The 22,516-nt window shown below is 41.5% G+C and overlaps 1 protein-coding gene across 1 annotated transcript in view; it reads right to left on the bottom strand.

Moving 5' to 3' along the window:
- Positions 1 to 5,625: 5,625 nt before the first annotated feature.
- Positions 5,626 to 22,516, bottom strand: part of LOC306979888 (potassium voltage-gated channel subfamily A member 10) — a 76,095-nt gene continuing 59,204 nt past the window's right edge. Inside the window, exon 2 of the mRNA XM_079579041.1 lies at positions 5,626 to 8,284. Within this exon, the coding sequence (XP_079435167.1) occupies positions 6,451 to 8,142 (1,692 nt within the window). The 5' untranslated portion in view covers positions 8,143 to 8,284 and the 3' untranslated portion in view covers positions 5,626 to 6,450. The remainder of the gene's footprint in view (positions 8,285 to 22,516) is intronic.

Below are 22,516 nucleotides of genomic sequence, written 5' to 3'. Positions count from 1 at the left end.
TAACATTTGTTTTACATTGATCCTGGACTCTTAATTACTTGGTGATATCAGATTGATCGAAAAAAGAGACAAAAACGCTCAAAAAATGTGACCAAACCGGTCCGTGTTGCTTTTTCATAGCTTTTTTTAATGCTTATTTGTCGTGTTTTCACCGAGTTTTTGTCTCTAATTTTCTGTCGCTAGTTTGATGCTTTTTTTGAAGCTTTCAAATTTGGGTAAAGATTTGGGGAAAGCCAAACTGAAGAAAATGTGCTTAGTTCAGGTCGGGGTTAAGAGGTTAGGCCTAGCAATAATTTAAACTTCTTTGAAACAGCTTGTATGTCGTGAAGAATGTTTGAACGTGGAACATCATAAAAACAAGTGTCATGACAATAGCCTGATTGTTACCATACTACTATATAAACAGGCATTTTTAGTTGACTACTAAAAAATCCCAGTTGGGAACTACAGATAAAAAGCAGCGGCTCGTCTCCAGCCCACTCCCAGGTGATACTTCAGGTCACCTTCTTCATTTTTCATGGGTGCTAAGCAGGACAAATGCGAGACTCACATTTCGTCCCGCAAGGTCTGGTCATTGACCTGTAGGCTGGCGAGCTGCAGCCGAGCACTCAGCGCGCTCCTACCATAAATCTATATCTGGTTGAATCATTATGGCCGCTCTGGCTCAGGACTTTCCTTAAAATGATAAATGGAGCGCGGCTCAGAGCAGAGGCTTTCAGGAATAATACAATAGCCTTATTAAATATCAGTGATCAAGATTATGTATTACCTTTGCTACAGCACAACTCAAGGCCTTTCCAGGATATGAATAATTCCATGCAGACAGGTTGCTAACAGTGGTCATTGGCAGCACTGCCTTTAATCGGTTCTCAATTATTTAAGAAGACCAAAATGTCACGTGAATTATTGAAAAGTTTTAGGGACCAATCTTCTTAAAAGAGTCTGTCAAAGGATCTCGAGCTTGTACACTAAAAAGGCAGATGTGTGATAATGGGAGCAGGTGCACGATCTGCGACTGCGGCTGAAAGTTTAGGAAGAAAACCCAGTTCAGCTCCTCGGAAAGCTCCTGGCCTTACACAAACGTTGTTTTTCCTGTGTATTTTAAAACATTGGTGTATCTGCTTATGTACAACAACCAGATGGACTACAGTAAATAAATCAATGGCAGCTTATTCCAGTAGCGCTTGTTCCCGTATGCCAGATGCTGTCATAGAGTCTTATAATATTGCTGAAATTGAACATAAACTTTTCAAACTTTTGATAAATTCCAATATCATTTCCAAAATCCAATGCCGGGGTTTACATTTTCAAATATAAAACCTTGATTTTGTGTGTGAGAGCCATAGACCTGTCACTTGCTCTTCTGCACAGTGCTGAATGAGCAGATGTAAGACCTCACCCGTGTGTGCCAAAAAATGTGCTGCTTGCTTTTTGGATTTATTGCTTTGGGAGTCCTTTTTTCCACAATTTCATCATATAAAAAGGCACATCAAGTCGATTACATGCTATGAAAGTAATGCCGAAGTCGCCTTTAAATGCACGGGATCAGCAGGAGCACACGCCACAGAATCTGTAATACAGTAGGTGAGAAGGCCTGAGCTTAATCAATATTTAAGCTATGGGGAGCACTTTACCGTCAATACAAGACTGGCTACTTCAGCACCAGTCTGCACTTTATTAGCAAAAATAAATGAGAAGAGACACTTTTGAATCAGCCCCAATGTAAGCTTCCACCAAAAGACTTAGTGGAAGAAATTGGAGACGAGAGGGACATTTAACACACACCGACCCGAGCAAAGTCACTTGTCCTCTTAGGGGACAACAACTCTGCTGTCCGCGCAAGTCTCACTTTTGGCTTATAACGTGCGTGCTGACAAAACAGTCACCCAATCTACTGAAATGAGACTTGCTGATAGCCCATGCGGCTCACCTATTGTTTTCTATGGGCAAGAGAACTGTATTGATTTGGGGCATGGGTATTTTTAGCTTGGTTATAGACCAGGGCTGAGTCACACTGATCGATCCATCTGCCGCTTAGAGAAAGGCTTTTTTGGGGGCCATTCTTCATCAAAGGCGAGATGGATGCGATCTCTTGGTAGAGTACCTGATGAATAATAGATGACAGCCTCACATTGGCTTTGACCTTCTGGGAGCCACCTGTCTGCCCAAAATGTGATCAGAGCGCTGAGCACGTCCATGAGATATCAATGTGATCAGTCGGCCACAAGGGCAGCCCGGTGACCTGAACATTGACTAGTGACAAGTCCAACAGGGCCCTCAGCAGACTTCACACAACTGGTCAATTCAATTCACATTTATAGCATTTATAGCAAGGGTAAAACACATACATTTACAATTCACATGTATATAAAACATTAGTTAACCCAAGACACCCTGCCACTCTAGTTTCTGAAAGGTAGGTGTCCAGTCTCGACTCTCAAAATTGTGCTAAAGACTGAGAGATACAGACAGAGGGAGGCCGTTCCAAAGTGTGGATTCTGCCACAGAATTTTAGATTTGGGACGTGTTTTAGGTACAGCCAACAAGACCTGGTCCGCTTGACCTCAGAGTCCAGAGCGGGGGGCATTGCGGAAACATATCAGTCAAATAGTCTGGGCCAAGTGCAGACACTTAAAAACAATCGCCAGTATCTTAAATTACACACAAAAGCTGACAGGAGGCCAGTGCAGGGTGCACAGAACAGGGGTGATGTGCTCACGCTGTTCTGTTTTGAGCGAGGAGCCACGCTGCACTCTGGAGTCTCTGATCAACCCCAATGTACACAGAGTTACATTCAGTGCTTCATTTGTAAATGAGTATTTTCAGGAACACTTTTGGTCTGATGTGATGGATTGGGGGAACAGGCCAAAACATTTGCTGGAACACTCTCATTAGACACCATTATATCAGATACATTTTTTGCCGGATCCTCCTAAATATTTCCTGGATCCTTTACCCTGAAAAAATTTAATTGGGGGAATGCATTCCCCCAAACAGGGGATCAAATTAAGCACTGGTTACAATAGTCTAAGCATGAGGCTACAAATGTATGTATTGCCCTTTCAAAATTGGCAGGAGGAAGGTATGGCTTAATTTTGGTCAGGAGTCTCAAATGATGAACACGTACCGTAATTTCAGAACAGAATTGTTTGTCAAATTTAACATCGGATCAATGATCCCTCCAAGATTTCTCACAGAGGGGCGGTAGTAAGAGGACAGAGGACCAATGACACTGTCCCATGCAGGAGGTTCATTTGTCCAAAACCAACTATCTCAGCTGACACATTATTCAAGTTCAGAAAGTTAGCACCCATCCATGACGGCACAGCTCTGAGACAGTCCTGCAGTGTTGTGGATGTAATTATGGACAAGGTGTCACTTGCAGTTACCGGCAGAAACACCATAACATCATCTGCAAAAGATGCAACATTGTGTTTTCTAAACACAGACCCCAGTGGAAGCATGAAGGGCAAAACACCTTTCAACATCTTTCAATGAATATTACATTTAAAGCCACACTCTATTAGACCCCATCAGCTAGTGCAATAGCCCCTGGTAGCACCATTCACACCCCCCGATCAGGGGACTAGGGTTAGTGTTAGGTTTAGGGTCCAGGGTTATATCATATTTTTAGAGACTAGAAGGTCTTGGCTTTCTAATGAGGCATGTAAGCTCTTTGGATATGCAAATAACCGATATTAAAAATATATATAGTTGTCACAGCAAGCTGAAGAGCTCCTGTTGTGGCACATTTGGCACTCACCTTTGCTGTATTTATATTTGTTACCTGAAAATGCTTTTTTTTGGGTCATAGTTAAACCTTTTTTTTTTTTTACAAACTCTACAGCTAAACAACAATATTTTTTCGTCTGCGCATACAACTTTATAGCACAGGTCCGACAGCGCCACAGTGGGTTACAACGCTTGCTCATCAACCAGAAGGTGGACTTTTATTTTATCTCTACAAAGGGCAAGGTGTATCAAAACACTCTCTGAATTCACCTAATCAGCAGTGAGAAACGTATCTTTACTGTGAAGATAAAACTGTCTACATGGTCAAATAATCAAACTGGAAGCTACTTTCATGTTAATGTATAACTCTGGGAAAAAACACTTAGCTTTATTATAAGGGTAATTGAATTAATGCATATTTCATGATGAATTCACTCATTCATTAAAGGGGCTAGGTGCAAGTTTGCCATTTTATACTCACTACTGCCATCTCAGGTCATTCGTGTTACTGCACCTTCTATATTAAGCTTGTGCATGACGGCACATTGGACCCGAATTAACACCTTTCTAAGTGACATTTAATGATTTTAGAGGCAGTTGTGGTGAACAGGTCTGGGCTCATTCTACACATTCGGACATGGCTGGAACATGTGGGGGGAGGAAGATACATTATTTTAACATTTTTAATCTCTGTATAGTCCCTTTAATCATGACTTTACGGAGTTAATAAAGGCATTTCACTTATTAAACTCAAAGAAACGTGAAGCTATGTTTTAAAAGAAAATGATGAAAACAAAAGAGAACAAAAAATAACATTCAAGACTTTCAAATGTTTCAGCTTCATTTAGTATTTGGTGACAGGCCCACTCGTTTAGATGCATGGGGACAGGTGAAATAGTGTGCAGAGCTTTGGTGTGACATCAACAGAGGTCGTAGTCATTATTCGTGGATTTCCTTTTTTATGATAATAAAAAGCTCTGACATCACCATATTTTTAATCTGAAAACAACCAGGCCATGTGACAGAGACACTGTGACACAGAGCGAAAAGGTGTTAACAGCAGCTAACACGAGGTGATAATGTTTATTTAGCCCCAAGTCACACACTGCCCACATTTCCTCTCAACACTGTTATTATGAAAGAGAACAGCTTTAGTTTAGACGCTTTAACAGGTCAGTCAATTCCCCGGTTAAACTGTTACCAAGTGAAATGACTGGGGATGCCCGAAGAAGTTTGCATATGTCTTTATTTGAAAGGCACTCTTTACAAGACAATTATATTATAAATATTATATATTAGACATTATTGACACATACAGCAACAGTCCTCAGTAAGTGCTTTATAACTCTATAAAGTGCTCATGTCAATCTCCTGTAGTTCACATTCAGAGAATTATTGCTTTCTATTAAGTTTCATTCTGACAATATATCTTTATTGCTATTGATATTATTGCATATTGCAAGACTGAAAGGCAATGCCTGAGGTAAAATGCCCACTATCATTTACAGTACACAAGCTGTATTAATAATAAAATTGCATACAGTACATTCTCAAGGCTGAAGTGGAGCATGCATAATATTATCTCATACATAAGAAGTATTTAGTCCATACATTCACTTTATATATTGGCCTTATCTTTCTGAATAAAAATACAATTTTCTTTTAAACTATAATGATTACAATGCCTTACAATACAGAATATTTCTTACTTTCCAATAGGTGCACCACTTCGGCACACAATACCATGCAATTTGAATGAGCGATGAATGCAAACGTTTCAAGACAGAGGATCTGTCTTTGCTTAATTCGACACCCCAAGCCCATCCTTAAACACAAAAGAAAAACATGAAATATTTTGTGTTTTCTAAACTCTCACTCGTCAAAGTGCTTTTGATATATTCAAACAAATGCTTTAGTAGTGCAATAAGTGGATCTGATTGTAAAGAGTAAATTCACATATTGTCATAAATTACTGGGTTATTGTATATATGGCGTTGGTCTGCATGAATATTAATATAATACATAATGAAAACTATTATTGTTTTAACTATCATTAATAATAAAATATTTGCTTCCTGAGTCCTAACACAGCATGCTTAACAGTTTTTGAAACATTTTCTACTTTGTAGACTATCTACAAGATTAGGACGTGCTAACATGCCAGCTATTCATCACCCAGATTCTGTTACGGTGCGTCATATGGAGAGCTGCTGTGAGCTGACTATTCACTGTTATAGATCTGCTGAGAAGACAACGCATTGCCTTACACTGACTGGACTTATCTGCCCTTGACACTACCTCGCGTTTGCTGAATATGATGAAGAGAAGACTACGATAGGACAGTGATGCAAAGTGAACTATAAACGCTTTCAGGTTAAATGCATTAATTATCTAAAACCATCTGGAATTTCAGACGTCCATTTCTCATGTTTTCCCCGTTAGTTTGTGCATGGTAAAAAATCTACCTTCGGATTTCAGGCCATTTGAGGTGATGAAATTGAAACTCCACACTCCCCAGGTTTGACTTTGCTGAGTTATGTTGCGCTTTGACACATTCACAAGAAGACAGACAACTTGTGTAAAGGCTGCCCCACCACACTGTGCCTATTAATACTGTAATCTAATGCATTAACGGCACTATGTACAAAATACATTGACAGAAGTAATTCAATTATAGTTTTTCATCTTATTTCATATATAAATGTAGTCATCTCTGCGTCAGTGCTTGCCATTTTTCTCATTCTGCCACGTCCCGTTGCTCTTACTGAGAGAAGGCGTGCTGCCATATTTGTTTGCGGCTGATGTCTTTTGAGCTGCCTCTGCAGCTGCATCTATGATCTGCTTCTCCTCCTGCTCAGTCTCACGATGGTAAAAATAGTTAAAGTTAGAAACAATGACCGGGACAGGTAGGGCAATGGTCAGGACACCAGCAATGGCACATAAAGTACCAACCATTTTGCCACCCATTGTAATTGGGCACATGTCTCCATATCCTACTGTGGTCATTGTTACCACAGCCCACCAGAAGCCATCAGGGATGCTCACAAACTGCGTCTGAGGTTCATCCACTTCTGCAAAGTAGATGGCACTTGAGAACAAGATGACTCCTATAAAAAGGAAGAAGATAAGAAGCCCTAATTCCCTCATGCTGGCTTTCAAGGTCTGCCCCAAAATCTGAAGTCCTTTGGAGTGCCGTGAAAGTTTAAAAATGCGAAAAACTCTCACAAGGCGGATTATCCGAATAAAGGCCAATGACATGTTCTGATTGGAGTTCGCATCATCTTCAGGGGTTGTTGAAGATGATAGTTCTGTTCCCAAAGTTACAAAATAAGGAATGATTGATACTATGTCAATAACGTTCATAATGTTATTAAAGAAATCACTTTTGCTTGGGCAGACCACAAAACGGACACCGACTTCAAAACAAAACCAGATGATGCAAATAGTCTCCACAATAAAAAAAGGGTCCGTGAGATATGCCATTACGTCTTTGGGCTGTGTGGCAGAACTGTCCCGAGTCCCATTAACAAAGGGAGAGTCACTTTGGACAGTGTCAGCGTCCTCCCTGAATTCTGGTAGTGTCTCAAGGCAGAAAATGACAATTGAGATTACGATTACAAATACAGAGACCAGAGCAACAGATCTGGCTGCACTGGAGCTTTCAGGGTATTCGAACAGCAGCCAGAACTGCCGTTTAAGCTCATTTGTGGGCAAAAGAACCTCTGGCTCTTTGATGAAACCTTCATCTTCTCTAAACTGCTCCATGGCTTCATGACCCAGCTCATAGAAGACTATTTCATGAGCAAAGACATCTAAGGGAACATTGGCCGGTCTGCGGAGCCTGCCTCCAGATTGGTAAAAATAAAGAATGCCATCAAACGACGGCCGATTTCTGTCAAAAAAGTACTCATTTCTCATCGGATCAAAGTAGCTTATCCTCCTCATCGGGTCACCAAGAAGTGTCTCAGGAAACTTATTGAGTGTGCTGAGCTGGGTCTCGAACATGAGGCCCGAGATATTGATAACCACTTTCTCGTCTCTTTCTTCCAGGCAACGTTTGTCAAAGAGATCTTCGTTCTCATAGCAGTCTTTGACCATTTTACTGAAGACGTTCTCTGCGGGGGACTCACTGTTAATGAGAAGCTTCAAATTGGAGATCAGACTTCCACTGCTGGAGTTTGCCTTTGTGGTCACAGTGGGAGGGGAAGAAGGAGACAGCCCCTCATGCCCAGACAGAAGCCGTCTTCTCCCTCTGTGCGGCGACTGATGAGGTGACGACAGGCGGTGTGTAAGGAGATTCTGGTCCGGTGCCTCTGAGGTGGGTGAGGTCGGGTATCCAGAGTCACTCGGGTCACCTAGGTTGATACCCACATCATCCATATTTTCAAAATTAACCAGAGGCACCTCCATTATTCAACTTGGTGCTAGCCCCAATTATGTCTGTCACTCTGGAGGCACTTATCCCACTTCGCAAAGGCTGGCCAAGCCTCTCTCCTTGTCGTGATCATTCAGGCTGATGTCTGCTGCTTTTAGACTCAGTCCAGTGGGTAGTCTATTTAGGAGAAAAAGCAAACTTGTCTTAAATGGTGCAGTTTTGTCAGGAAAGACATTTGTCAGCTACTGTTTGCATCAGCACTGAAGCAGCCATCTGATACTGTGCTTGTACAGTTATTTTCTTCCCCAATTCTCTCACAATGCCAAAGAGAAACCCAAACTGTAGATACAATGAAAGTGCTTACACCTTAGTAAAGATACAAGTATTGCTGATCATGTGTAACAAATATGGCAGCATTGATGTCTCACAGAGAGACAACATTTGCAGGTTAAAAGATAGAAATGCATCACGTGTCAATGGTTTAAGGGAGTGTCTAACAACACAAAGGTAATTTGGCCTAACCTTGTGCTGCATAGTCTATCAGCGTCACATTTACTTTATCTCTAAGTAGCTGCTTATCTATTTGTCTGGTTCAGACAGGTAACCATATCCTGACACGCTTTTAAGCCACAACCTCTGTGTCCACTTGACACCACGGGGCTTGCGCACACTGAAAGACTCAAGGTTTTAATTCCACTTGCATTGTGGCATTGTCTAAGGATGAATGATCTAATATTCCTTTATGCTGCATGATGTCATGATCTGGCATATGCTAAAATAAGGCTGTTTTAGCTTAGGGGAGCAAAACTAAGGGACGCTTTATGTTGAAAAGGAAAAAGTGCTACAGAGTTTGTGCATAGTGCTTGAAAGCAGAATCTACATTTAAAATAAAACTTAAATGAATGTCCTCTACTCAGTTACAGAATGTGATAAAGCTGGTATGGAAAAAAACAACATTAAAATAAATTTTAACATCAGTAGAGTAGTAGTAACAGTCCCAAACTTTGACTACATAACCTGGCACGGTAACTTGTAATAGTATTTGTGTGTGGTTGTCTGCAGCACTCACCCATGTCCCCGCTCTCTCTTCTTGGCAACTCCACACAGTTTTCCCTTGTTCCCTTCAACCTCTCTCATCCAGACTCACAATCAAGAGTGACTCTACCTCTATTAAAGCACCCATTGGGTAATTCAACACGCCATTCGAAACCAGAGCCGGCAGAGTTAGCCGCACGCCGCTGCAAACGTGTCCACACAATGGTGGATAAACACAAACACCGTCGCAGGTAAACTTAAGAGTATTTTAAAAGTAGAGGGTCACCTGGCTTTATGCTCCCTCCTCCCACGGCGAGAAAGAGAGCATGTCTCTGATAGGACATTCGCTCTGCGCCGGGCCAATCGCTGCCTAATGTGGGACCCTCTGTTTCCTGCCGAGTAAGCATCCACTATCCACTCCACCCCCACCTCACCTCAGGGACGGGACTGTGCGCTCCCCCTGATACAGCACTTGTCCCAGCTCCTCTTACCTGCAGCACTGTACATCTGCTCCAGTCTGCCTTTGTTTACAAACCCTAATAACACACTCTCATGTGTATTTTTGATTCCAGAATAAACAATAAAACAAGTATATGTACAAAAGGTTATTAAGCCATCGTCTGTTCTTTGTAGTTTAAGTGTTGGACATTACGCCGTCAGCTGCACAAATGCCATAAGGAGGCAAAAAAACTAACAAGAACAGACAACTACTAAATAACCTTTGTCTCCGAGTGAAAACAAACACTGGGAGCTTACCGATTATTATCAAAATAACACCACACAAATCTTCATTTAAGTGTTATAATTCTGTCTGAATATATTTATTTGCAAACTGACATGCTTCTGTACACAACTGTCATTATTGAGAGTCCTTTTGCTTGTCATGTTCTCTTTTGTGAGGAGGAGCCGTTTCTTTCATGAAAGTCATCCAATTTGGCAAGGTTGTGTGCCTATCGAGTTACCTGAGAGATAACCAGTACAGTCAGACAGAAATCTCCCCATCTTCTCCAGCCTGCTGCAGCCGCTGTCCCTGTGTGACATTGCAGTGAGCCCCACTGCAGGCGCAGAGCTCAAGGTCATCAGCAAGAGTTTTACGAGTTTACTGCCTTCATCTTATAGATCACCAAACACTGCCACCTCCAGCACCTCCTCAGAGGGCATCATGTGTCATTAAGAGTTTTCAGAGTCAAAAGTAAACATAAAAGCAGACCATGCAGCTGTATGAAGGTAATTTTGTTCATTTAAGTGTGTAGGAGCCATACAGAGGTTTTGGTGGTTTCCCCAATGAATGAATGGCGCGTGAGTGAGTACGTGCACGCGCTTTGTCACGTGCTTCTGCACCACGGTGATTGGTGGCACCGTGGGAGTGGTTTATATAGTGCGCGCGCTCACCTGGGCTGTGTGTTTGTGCTGGGCCTGCATCATGGCGGTGGGGTGAGCTTGGGGAGAAACTTTCTGTTGACCGCATCGCATCGTATTGTATTTTCACGTAAAGAAAGATTTGCACTGTCTTATTGAGGTTTGGCATTTCAATTCAACATCATCAAAGTAAGTGCCTGTTTTACTGCTTTGATCACGAATAAACCCTCGTAAGCTGTGCAATTGTTCTGACTGCGCGTCATCAGTGTTCCAACCCCCTTGCCTTAGCCTACCGTGGCGTTCTGGATACGTTTGCAGTCATACGCCACAACATTTTGTCAACAGAAAACTCAATTGTTGAAGCGCAGTATCAACGTAGTGTCGAACAACTCTCGCTATCAAAGTTGTGAACGATAGACGTGAACGCGCATGGATTATATGCAGTGCCCATTCATTCACAAATCTGCTGCTACGCTGCACACGCTGTTTGCCACAGTCGCTTCGGCTACAAGCCGCGCTATGTTTTCGTAAACATTTTGGATTGTTTGTCAATGTGCTATTCCCCCTTTGGACGCTGCGGTGCTTTTACAAAAGGTGAAGTGCTGTTTGTTATTGGGACTTTAGCATCCACCGCTACGCAAAGTAAGCGAGGGTGGAGCTTAGACCTCGTGAATGGTTGGGGTGAAGAATAACTCATTGTACCTTGATAAAGCAAAAATAAATAAGAAGAAAAATAAGGAAAAGGAAATAAAGCGCTGTGTTCTGTGTGTACTGCAGATTTTTGTGATTTCTGGATTTTTTGTGAAAGAAATATGTCAGATAAAGACGAGTCAAATGAAAATGAAACTTTTAAGAGACAACGAAAGCTTACGTTTAAAGCTTTTGAACAGAAACTGGAAAAGCTTCAAAATGAAAGAAAAGCAAAAGTAAAACAGATAAAAATTGCAATGAAAGAAATAACAGAGCTGATGAAAAGTGCTGAGAATGCTGAACAAGTCCGCTCATGTATTGAAAATATGTCCAGTCTGTTTAATGAAGCAAGCCAACTGCATGATGTGGTCATTCCTATGGTGCCGTCTGATGAACAAGAAAAGCAGAACGCATGGTTTGACCACGTTGAAGAGCATAAATCTACTTGTGTGGAAGAGGCAAATAAATGGCTCTTGGAACTGCCTACAGTCACTGATGCACAACAGATTCCACCAGAGGGCGCTGTCGACCAAGAATGCCTCCCACATGCAGATCCTGTTTCCAATGACGATACAACAAGTATTTTGAAGGCTGTAATGGATCTGAAAAGTACTGCAGTGGATATCGGACCAATCGACAGTATTTCTAATGCATCTAATGGAAAAACAAGCAAGCGCAGTACTGTCGTGAGCAAGTCTGTTTCAAGTACCTCTTCAGCCCGAATAAGAGCAGAAGCAGCAACCGCTGCTCTTATGGCACGTCAAAAACTGTTGAAAGAAAAACATGCTATGCAAGAGCAACAGGAGCAATTAAGAAGGAAAATGGAGGAACAGCAAGACCAGCTACGGAGGAAAATGGAGGAACAGCAAGAACAGCTACGGAGAAACATGGAGGCGATGGACTTGGACATGGAACTCGCGGCTTCTTTGGCTAAAGTGAATGTGCTAAAGGCTTCTGAAGGTTCTCGTGTGTCAGCTAAATCTGATGGGATGAACTCTTATTTACAAAAGAGTAAAAATACACACTTAAACGTGGATGCTCCTACATTTGTGCCTGCATACAGCACACAGCCATCGCAAACAGAGGTCACGAAGAACATGATACCTGCAGGCAATGTGTCAGTTAAGCCCAAAGCAAGTTACCAAACTGAGTTTCGTTCTACTCAGACTGGGGCCGGCCTGCCAGCATTTACATCAGTTGCACTCCATCAATCCGTTCCTCCAATCCAGCTTGACCAAATCTCACCTACAACCAAGCACACTTCCGATCAGCGTTTGATTACAGTGCTGGAGAAGCAGAATGACATTACATCTCTACTAGTTGAACAACAGTCGCTTTACCTGTTACCCAAACGAGACCTGCAAGTATTTGACGGTGATCCTCTTCGGTATCGAGCCTTCATAAGAGCTTTTGAACACAACATTGAAGACCGAACTCACAGCCACAAAGACTGTTTGTACTACCTCGAGCAGTATACTAGAGGCCAGTCTCAGGATTTAGTCCGAAGCTGTCAACACCTGCCAGCTGCTCATGGGTACATTAAGGCGAAGGCTCTGCTACAAGAGCATTTTGGAGATCCATTCAAAGTAGCTTCCGCCTATATGGACAAGGTACTGTTGTGGCCTTTGATAAAGGGAGAAGACCTTAAGGCTTTGCAGGCCTACAGTCTACTGCTGCGTGAGTGCTGCAACTGTATGGGAGACTCTGCGGGTGACCTGAACGTGCCCACCAACATGCAAACTATCGTAAAAAAGCTTCCTTACAAGCTGCGTGATCGGTGGAGATGTGTGGCCTGCGATCTGCAAGAAAGGTTTAATCGCAGAGCAACATTCTACGACATTGTGGAGTTTATCGAGAGGCAAGTTAAGATTGCAAGTGACCCTATCTTTGGAGATATACAAGACTCACCTGGAACTGGAAGAAAAGAGTCAACACCTGGATCTTTCCGGACAAGTACAAAACCTCGAGGCAGTAGTTTTGCCACCAATGTAGCACCTGCTGAGAAGAAACTGGAGCCTGTAGACAAAAGAGAAGAGAACTTACCTGAAAGGTCGTGCCTGTTCTGTGGAGCTGGACATTCTTTGGATGTTTGCCTTCTGTTGGATAAAAGGACTCAAGATGAAAAAATGTCTTTTTTGAAGGAAAACAAAATGTGTTTCGGTTGTTTGTGCATTGGGCACAGAAGCAGAGATTGCAAAAGGCGTCTCACGTGCAGAGTATGCAACCTGAAGCATCCTACGTTGTTGCATATCCACTCCAAAACAAGGCAAATAAGTTCTACACAGGCTAATGGTGGTTCAGAAAGTGCCAGAGAAGGTGCTGTGGTGTCTGTTCAGTCCAGTGGAGTAACTGGGGCCGGCAAGCAAGAATGTACGCTGTCAATACTGCCCGTGAAGGTGAAGTCCAAAAAGGGACAAGAGACTCTGATCACTTACGCGTTCTTGGATCCAGGGAGCACGGCCTCATTTTGCACCGAACGTCTGATGAATCGACTCAACCTCACAGGAAGGAAGCTCGGGATCCTCCTCAGAACGATGGGACAAGAGAAAGTTGTGGACAGCTACATGTTGACAGATTTGGAAGTGGCTGATCTGGACTCAAACAACTTTTGCGACTTGCCGGAGATCTTCACGCAAAGGAGCATGCCTGTCCACCGAGGAAATATTCCACAAAGAAAGGACCTCCAACGTTGGCCGCATCTGAGGCACATAAAAATACCAGAGGTTGAAGCAGATGTGGATCTCCTTATTGGCACTAACGTACCTCAGGCGCTGGAGCCCTGGGAGGTGGTACGTGCAGTGGACGGGGGCCCTTATGCCATCAAGACCATCCTGGGTTGGACGGTGAATGGTCCGCTCAGAGGTGATTACCAAGTGGACAAGCAGTATGAGCCGCCTGACGTCACAGTCAATCTTATCTCAGTAGCAAGATTGGATGAGCTGTGGGAGAAGCAGCTGAAAGTTGATTTCCCGGAAACTCAACAAGATGAACAACATGGATTATCAAAAGAAGATGAACGCTTCATGGAGTCAGTCTCGCATTCAGTAAAGCTGATCAATGGACACTATAGCATTGGATTGCCAGTAAAACAAAGATACCTCAAATTGCCAAACAATAAGACAGTTGCAGTTCAACGAGCGTTCAGTCTCAAAAGGCGCTTGTCTAAAGATCCAACCTTTCGCTCTGATTACGTCAAGTTCATGGCAGAGATGCTGGAGAAAGGCTACGCAGAGAGAGTTCCACCTGAGCAGTTGACTCAATGTGATGGGAGAGTGTGGTATATACCCCACCACGGTGTGTATCCCCCTACAAGGAAAAAACTGTGTGTGGTCTTTGATGGTGGGACCTCCATGAAATCGCAACCATCACAGCCACCTGGATTATTCGAGAAGGCTGATTGTTTATGCTCGTCGTCGCTGGAAGCAAGTGCAGTACATGTCCAACCTGTTTTGGAAGCGTTGGTTGAAGGAATATCTTCCAGGATTGCAAGAGCGCCAAAAATGGAATCGTGCTCAAAGGAACTTCGTGCCTGGAGATGTCGTCATGCTCGTGGATGAAATGTCACCGCGCAATTCATGGATTACAGCAAGAGTTTTGGATACCGTTTCGGACAAAAATGGACTAGTGCGTACAGTGAGGATTAAAACGAAATCGAGCACTTTGGACCGTCCGATTACCAAAGTCTGCCTTCTGCAGGAAGCGGATGAGCAGTGAAGATCGTGTGGATTATAACTCTGAACTTTTTCTATATGGATTACATGAATGAACTTGGACATTGCTGAACTATGACTATGACTTCTACACATAGACTCTAAAGGACTCAGTTATGTTTCACTTTTTGCCCTTGGTTATGGTTCTGTCTCCTACTCCTGTTAATGGTGGTGGGTAATTATTACCATACAATAATTAGGGGCCGGAATGTAGGAGCCATACAGAGGTTTTGGTGGTTTCCCCAATGAATGAATGGCGCGTGAGTGAGTACGTGCACGCGCTTTGTCACGTGCTTCTGCACCACGGTGATTGGTGGCACCGTGGGAGTGGTTTATATAGTGCGCGCGCTCACCTGGGCTGTGTGTTTGTGCTGGGCCTGCATCATGGCGGTGGGGTGAGCTTGGGGAGAAACTTTCTGTTGACCGCATCGCATCGTATTGTATTTTCACGTAAAGAAAGATTTGCACTGTCTTATTGAGGTTTGGCATTTCAATTCAACATCATCAAAGTAAGTGCCTGTTTTACTGCTTTGATCACGAATAAACCCTCGTAAGCTGTGCAATTGTTCTGACTGCGCGTCATCAGTGTTCCAACCCCCTTGCCATAGCCTACCGTGGCGTTCTGGATACGTTTGCAGTCATACGCCACAACAAAGTGCATAAGAATTCGGTCCGTAAAAGTAGTAGAAGAGGTAAGTCTCAGGAGTGCAATCGGGGAAAAGCCTGCTGCTTTCACTGTACCTGGCTTTCTCCCAGCCTTTCCTGCTTACAGTGTCACTCACATGACAGTTTCACCTTTACCACGAAGGCTGAGTTGACAAAGCAATTCCTCCGTCAGCATTATAATGTGTGAACTTCACTGACGCTGCACTGGTTTAATAAACTGCTGACCATTTACTAGTTTTGACGTGGATCGATAGGCAAACCATAAATCTATTTTCTTCTGAAATAAACACGATAGAACTGCATGATTTGGGACAAAATATGTCATTTTTCTTTTTATTTCTTCAAGTACTGAGTTTGCAGACAAGGACAAGATCGTGGACACAGCAGCCAAAATGAGTTTCCTCGCAGGGTGGCTGGGCGCACCCTTAGAGGAAGGGTGAGGAGCTCGGAGTAGAACTGCTGCTTCTTCACTTCCAGAGGAGCAGCTGAGGAGGCTTGGGCATTTGTTTTGGATGCCTCCTGGTCACCTCCCTGGCTCCCTCTGGAGGTGTTCCAGACATGTCCCATTGGGAGGACGTCTCACAGACAATTCAGGACACGCTAGAGGGACCATGTCCCTGGCCTGGTGTCGCCTCGGAGTCCCCCCAGAACACCTGGAAGAGATCTGTGTGGACAGGAACGTCTGGGCATCTCTGCTCAGACTGCTGCCTCTGTGACCCGGCCTGGATAAAGCGGAAGAAATTGGATGGATGGAGTTTGCGATTAGATTAGCAAAAATAAAAAGATGTACAGTATATTAGTTCAAATGTAATATTTTAATATAATGGAGATAGACCTTGTTTATAAAAAACACTATAGCACTGAACGATATAAAAACTGCAACCATTCAAATTGCAATCTTTTTCCTTTCAAACTTTATCATTTTTTTTAATAATGAACTATAAAATACTATAATTATAAAATAATAAAGTTTTACTGACATAATATTTGTTACAAACATTGCTAATCAATACATGGAAATAGACCATGGGAAGTCAGTTTGGCACTACAGTAAAATAAGGTGCCATTCAGCTAATTGTCTGAGTGGGAGTCGAACTCATGGTGCCTAATGCGGCACAGTGCCAAGATTAGGTGCTGCAGTTTAAACCCCTATCAGTCAACATGCAACAGTACTCTGTTATTGGCATTTGAGGAGGACTAATAAACTGAAGAGGGTTCAGACCGTTCAGACTAGACGTCCTAAAGCTTAAAGGACATTCAAGTTAATCGTGGGATTTCATAAGTGTAACAATAAACTTGAAGCTTCAACTTTTAAGCTCCAGTCATATATATAATGAATGAGTTAAGGGTTAGGGAATCAAACTCAGAACATGGCTGCGTCTCACTTTTTAATTATTCACCATTTCATTCTTCTTTTCAGATTATATTTTCATCTATTTGGGTCATAAAGTCCTATAATATCTCTAACAAAAAGTTATTCTTTCATTCATTCATTCAAGCCTTAAGACACCGAATCCTGGTCCATAGCATTAAAAGAAAAAGAAAATAATTATTTACACTTACTGTACAGGCAGGAACGCCAGTGCTTCCAAATTCTTGAAGTAAATCCAAGCTTTTCCTTGGACTGACCAAAGCTTCTGTAATACAGTTATTTATAATACATTCATTCAGGACCAACTGCACAGGATCTTATTCCGCACTTTTAAACAATACAGACATTGGTAAAGTTTACACCTCAGCCTAAACAAGTCTCTATCGTCCCAATTAAAAAAGTTTGTAACTTTATCATCTCTTTGGAAAACTAACAGAAAGTGTTTTCGAGTCAAAAAAGCATCATTTTTCTTATTCTTAATCCTTCCACATCTCTTTCATTAACACTTTACTGTATTTCACACCCTTCTATAAAAAAAGAAAGTACAAATTGCACAAGAAAATGTCACATGCTGATATATTAATATTATTAGTGCCTGGTATGAGCTGTTTTCTCACATTTTCATTACTGATGGTCCCGGAGAGTTCCTGAGAAAAGTGTTTTATTTAATTATTCTTTTGACGTAATTGATGAATTCACATAAATTCATTGAACAATCAAGGGATGAATGAGTATATCGAGGGGTCCAAAACGTGTCTAGCTCTTCAAAGATCAGGGGTATCAACACTGAGCAAACATACAGAAGGATCTGAGGCATTCTCGCCAGGAAGTAAAGAACAGGTCATATGAATAATGGGGCTGGTTGTGACTCGTGTTGGGTAATCACGTTATATGCACTGAACTTTATATCACTTTATCCCTTTATACACCTACACAATATGTAAATCCAATCCCGTTGTTGTTCTATGTCAATTGTTGTCGTCTTACCATATTTTCTTATTTATTTTGATATTCTTTATGTGTGCCCCATAGCCCTACCGTTAAAAGTTTTATAGTGTACTTTTGTCCAAACTCTATGTAATATGTTTTTATGTTTAATGTTGCATGTCTTCACCGAGAAAAACTCTTAGTTTGTACGCGTTGCCGATGTACAGCTATACAGCTATAGTGCCTCAGATCCTTCTGTATGCTTTCAAATAAATAGATTGCCTTTTGGACTTTCGTAGAAGAGTTTCACTTAAAAAAAACAATAGATTAGAATAGTCAAATTGCAACAGGTGATAAAACAAAGGCAGGTAACAGCACTATACTATAGATAGTTGTTCATCCATTAGAGGCAGGAATTTCAAAGGGCATGTCCGAGAGCAAGGATTAAATCTTCCCCTTTAGTGATCCTGTATGTGGTTAAGGCGGCTGTATCTCAGTAGTTTATTATTTATTTTTTTCATCTTTATTCAGAGGGAAGGCCCAATGAGCGTTTGAGAGTCACTTTTTCCATGAGTGCCTTGTTTGATAACAGAGCATAATACGACAACATTTAATCCTATAGTAATCCTATGTTGTAGAAGGTCTTTCTCTTTGTAAAGAGTGGGCAAGGTTGGATCAAGGGCAGTACAATAGTTTTCCCCAGTGGCTGAAAATGCAACAATGACAGAAGAATAGCGGAAAATAATGCATAATGACGTTTTGATTTAATATATTAATGAACTCATGTTTGTTATTTCCGCTGTGTGTATAGGCATTTTAGGAATCTGTGGATTTACTCGGTAAACAAACATGTAATTTGTACCAAAAAGATACACCTGAAATCCAGCAGTATTGCAGTATTTCCCAAAACGCACACATTTTAAGCAGGATTTCAGACCCACTTCCTTGTTTGGAAAGCGTATTTGGCCTCTGGTTGAATGTTTCACCCGCGTCGGCTGAGGAGACGGCTAAGGAGATTATGCAACACCAGAGATGAGCTGCGGGAATCGCTCAGTGTAAATACTATCAGATTAATTGAATTGTTTGGATAATTTCCAATGTCACTAATCAAAAGACAAGTGCTAATCTGAAATCCCACGTCTGTGTTGCGGCCAATGGGGAGAGATTCTCGCCGATCGGACTTTCTTTACACACAATCCTCACATAGTTGATTTTCTGAAAAACACGGCGTACCACGGACGAGTATCACTGTCAGTGTGAGTCTCATATTCCACGTGTAGTCGTTCCACAAACATAAATGTCAATATCAATGTCAAAAACAGCGTCATCATAAAACAAGAAATCAATGTTCCTGGAGTCCAATTACAATCATTTAACCCGATGAAAATAACACAATAGAGAAATTATTAACATTCTTTGCTTTGTGTTTAACCTCTTAACCACAGAGCACATTTTCCATTTTCTCTAGTTCAGCTTTGCCCCAATCTTAAATCTTCTCGATGCCTAAAGGTTAGAGTAATGCCTCATTTGAAAGACCTTTATCAGTAAGAGAGACTCCAACTCTGGCCACTTTTATAGCACACTTTAAACAGCGGCTTAAGGAAAACCAGGCCTGTGAACACTTTTAGTTGTTTATGTATTTGTAGTGATTCGTTTTTTACATTTTTGTAAATTGTAAATTGTAAACTGTGTTGCCAGCCCTGGGACGACAGATGGAAAACTAGCATCTCTGCTATAATCTGGCATATTGACAGTCCCTATCAAATAAATCAATAAATAACTGAGTGTAACTTTTTGTCACGTTGTCACTGCGTTCACATTTTTGACGCGTTTTTGTCTCTTATTTTATCGCCTTTTTTGTCATGTTTTTGTTGCTTTTCATTGTTTTTGTCATTGCTTTCTTGTCATGATTTCTTCCGTTTTTCATTGAATTTTTGCCACTTTTTTGTCGTGCTTTCGTCACGTTTTTGTCATATTTTTCTACGCTCTTTTATGGCTTTTATACTGCTTTTTCATCACACTGTAGACATACTTTTTCTCGCTTTTTTATTGTGCCATTGTTACTTTTCTGGCACGTTGTTGCCACTTTTTTTGTCACTTTGTTTTAGCGTTTTTACCCTGTTTTTTTTCTTGTCTCCATTGTGCTTTTTTCAAGACAGTGGGGTTAGAGGTTAATTATGTACCTACTGTGGGTTGCATAAGTATGTGCCTCCCTTTAAGTACCGGCCCCCCTTTCCTTTTAATGCAATCAATTGTCTTCAGAAGTTGCCTGATGATTTCTGAATGATCACATGTTGCCCCAATGACTAAATAGAGTCTACCTGTGTGTGATCTAATGTCAGTTCAAATACAGCTGCTCTGTGATGGTCTCAGAGGTCTGTTTAGAGACTATTGTGGAGCAGAAGCATCATGAAGTCCAAGAACAAACCAGACAGGTCCGGGATAAAGTTGATGAGAAGTAGAAAGCTGGGTTAGGTTATAAAAAGATTTCCAAAGCTTTGAACATCTCTCAAAGTACAGTTAAATACATCATCCAGGAATGGAAAGAGTCTGGCATCACTGCAAACCTACCGAGACCCGGCCGTCCTCCTCAACTTACTGACCGAACAAGGACAGCACTGACCACAGCTGTTACCCTGGATGAACTGCAGAGAGCTACAGCTCAGGTGGGGGAAACTGTCCACAGAACAACTATTAGTCATGCGCTGCACAAATCTGGCCTTTATGGCAGAGTAGCTAGAACAAGCCATTTTTTTTTTAAAGAAAACCATAAAAAGTTCCGTTTGCTGTTTGCCAGAAGCCACATGGAGGCCACATAGACCACACAGAGCAGCTGTATTTGAACTGACATTAGATTACACACAGGCAGTGTTAATTTCGTCGACTAAAATATAAATATGAGACTAAAACTATGACTAAAATGTCCAGATATTTTAGTCGACCAAAATAAGACTAGATAAAAATGAAAGGGCGAGACTAAAATCATCCAAACTTCTGTTGACCGTCTGAAAGAGCCTCAGATCATGTAAATTCACTGCCAAAGGATCAGCTCTGAGCTTTGTTCACGTTGGAGCAGCTCCATGAAGCAGAAGAACAAGATTAAATATGATTATAATGAATATCATCAATGCAAAGTCGACTAAATTTGTCTTAAATTTAGTCGACTAAATTTACTTGAACTACATTTTTGTCAAAAGACTAAGACTAAAACTAAATTAAAATATGTTGTCAAAATTAACACTGCACACAGGTAGACTCTATTCAGTCGTTGGGTCAACTTGTGATCATTCAGAAATCTTCATTCAACTTCTGAAGGCAATTGGTTGCACTTTAAAGGAAAGGGGGCCTTTGCACGTCACACTTTTCAGTTTTTTATTTATATATTTTAAAAAAAATCATGTATACATTTCATTTCACTTCAATATTGTGTGTCACTTAGTGTGTGTCTTCCACATGAAATTTAAATTAAATATATTTATGTTTATGGTACGTAGGATGGCAAAATGTCGAAAAGTTAATGGGGGGCCCATACTTATACTTATGCGTACATAAGCCGCTCTCACACCATGTTTCTCTCAGTGTGCACTCAGACGCAGACTTTGATTGGTTTATGATCCAGTAGAATATATCAAAGAATGTAATGTTGATGTAGTTTTGTAAAATAAAATAAATAATACGCTGACAAAGTGAGTTTAAACACAGTATATTTTACGCTACCGTTAATAACCTTTTTATTTAGCTTTCCATTTTCAGCTGACATGGTGTACAAGTGCTTGTGACACATTGATATCCCATTTCAACACAATCCAGTGTCTCTGGTGTCTCTGTGGATATTACTATGGATGTTATTCGTCTTGACCTGCTTCTTAATTAAAATGCAGACCGTAGAAATGTGTCTGGAGATGCTAATTCCCTTCATTCCGGCATCCTCAGAGATTAAACATGCTGCCACTGAGTCTTTGTGGGTACAAATCCCTAGCAGAAGGTCGTGTGTTTATGTGTAAATAATACAGACAGCTGTTTCAACAAGAAGATCGTGAATTAACTTCAGTGAAGAAACACAAATGAGTGAATCCTAGTGGCCCGAGCACGCAATATAATGTGTAGCCTATTTTAAATAAGTAAAAAGTGACTTAGTGCCAGACTGTGACCTCAGTTGACCTTCAGGGACAGTAGAGAGCCCAGGTTCTGTGCCTGTAACTCAGCCGCTCCACCACTTAAGTCTAACAACTGGTGGAAACATGAGGCTCATTTTTCTCTTTGCTACTAAAGTCTTGAACCTGTACACCACATTGGGGAGCTCACTCTCTCTCAAATTTCACACGGTTACGTACGGTTAGCTGGACATAAGCCAGCCTTACTGTCTCTGTTTACTAAAGGGATAAGCAGGAGTCACTGGTGAGAGCTGTTTGGAAAATACTATCAACACATATAGCTGAGTATTGAATCCCTAATGGAGGAGTGTCATGTGGTCAGGGCCACCTTGTGGTGAAATCAGGAAAAAGGCTATGAATGAATGAACATGATTTTGTAAAGAAAGTGCTGGTAAAACCCTTAAAGTTACAAGCGTAAAGAAACCATTTTCAAAATGTTCCTTAGATTGATGCTAAGCCAAATACAATATGGCTAGTTGAGTTGCAAACCTGTGAA

Source organism: Gobius niger (genome assembly GCF_951799975.1).
Source record: "Gobius niger genome assembly, chromosome: 20".
Taxonomy (NCBI): Eukaryota; Metazoa; Chordata; class Actinopteri; order Gobiiformes; family Gobiidae; genus Gobius; species Gobius niger.
This window is presented reverse-complemented; position numbering and strand designations above follow the sequence as displayed.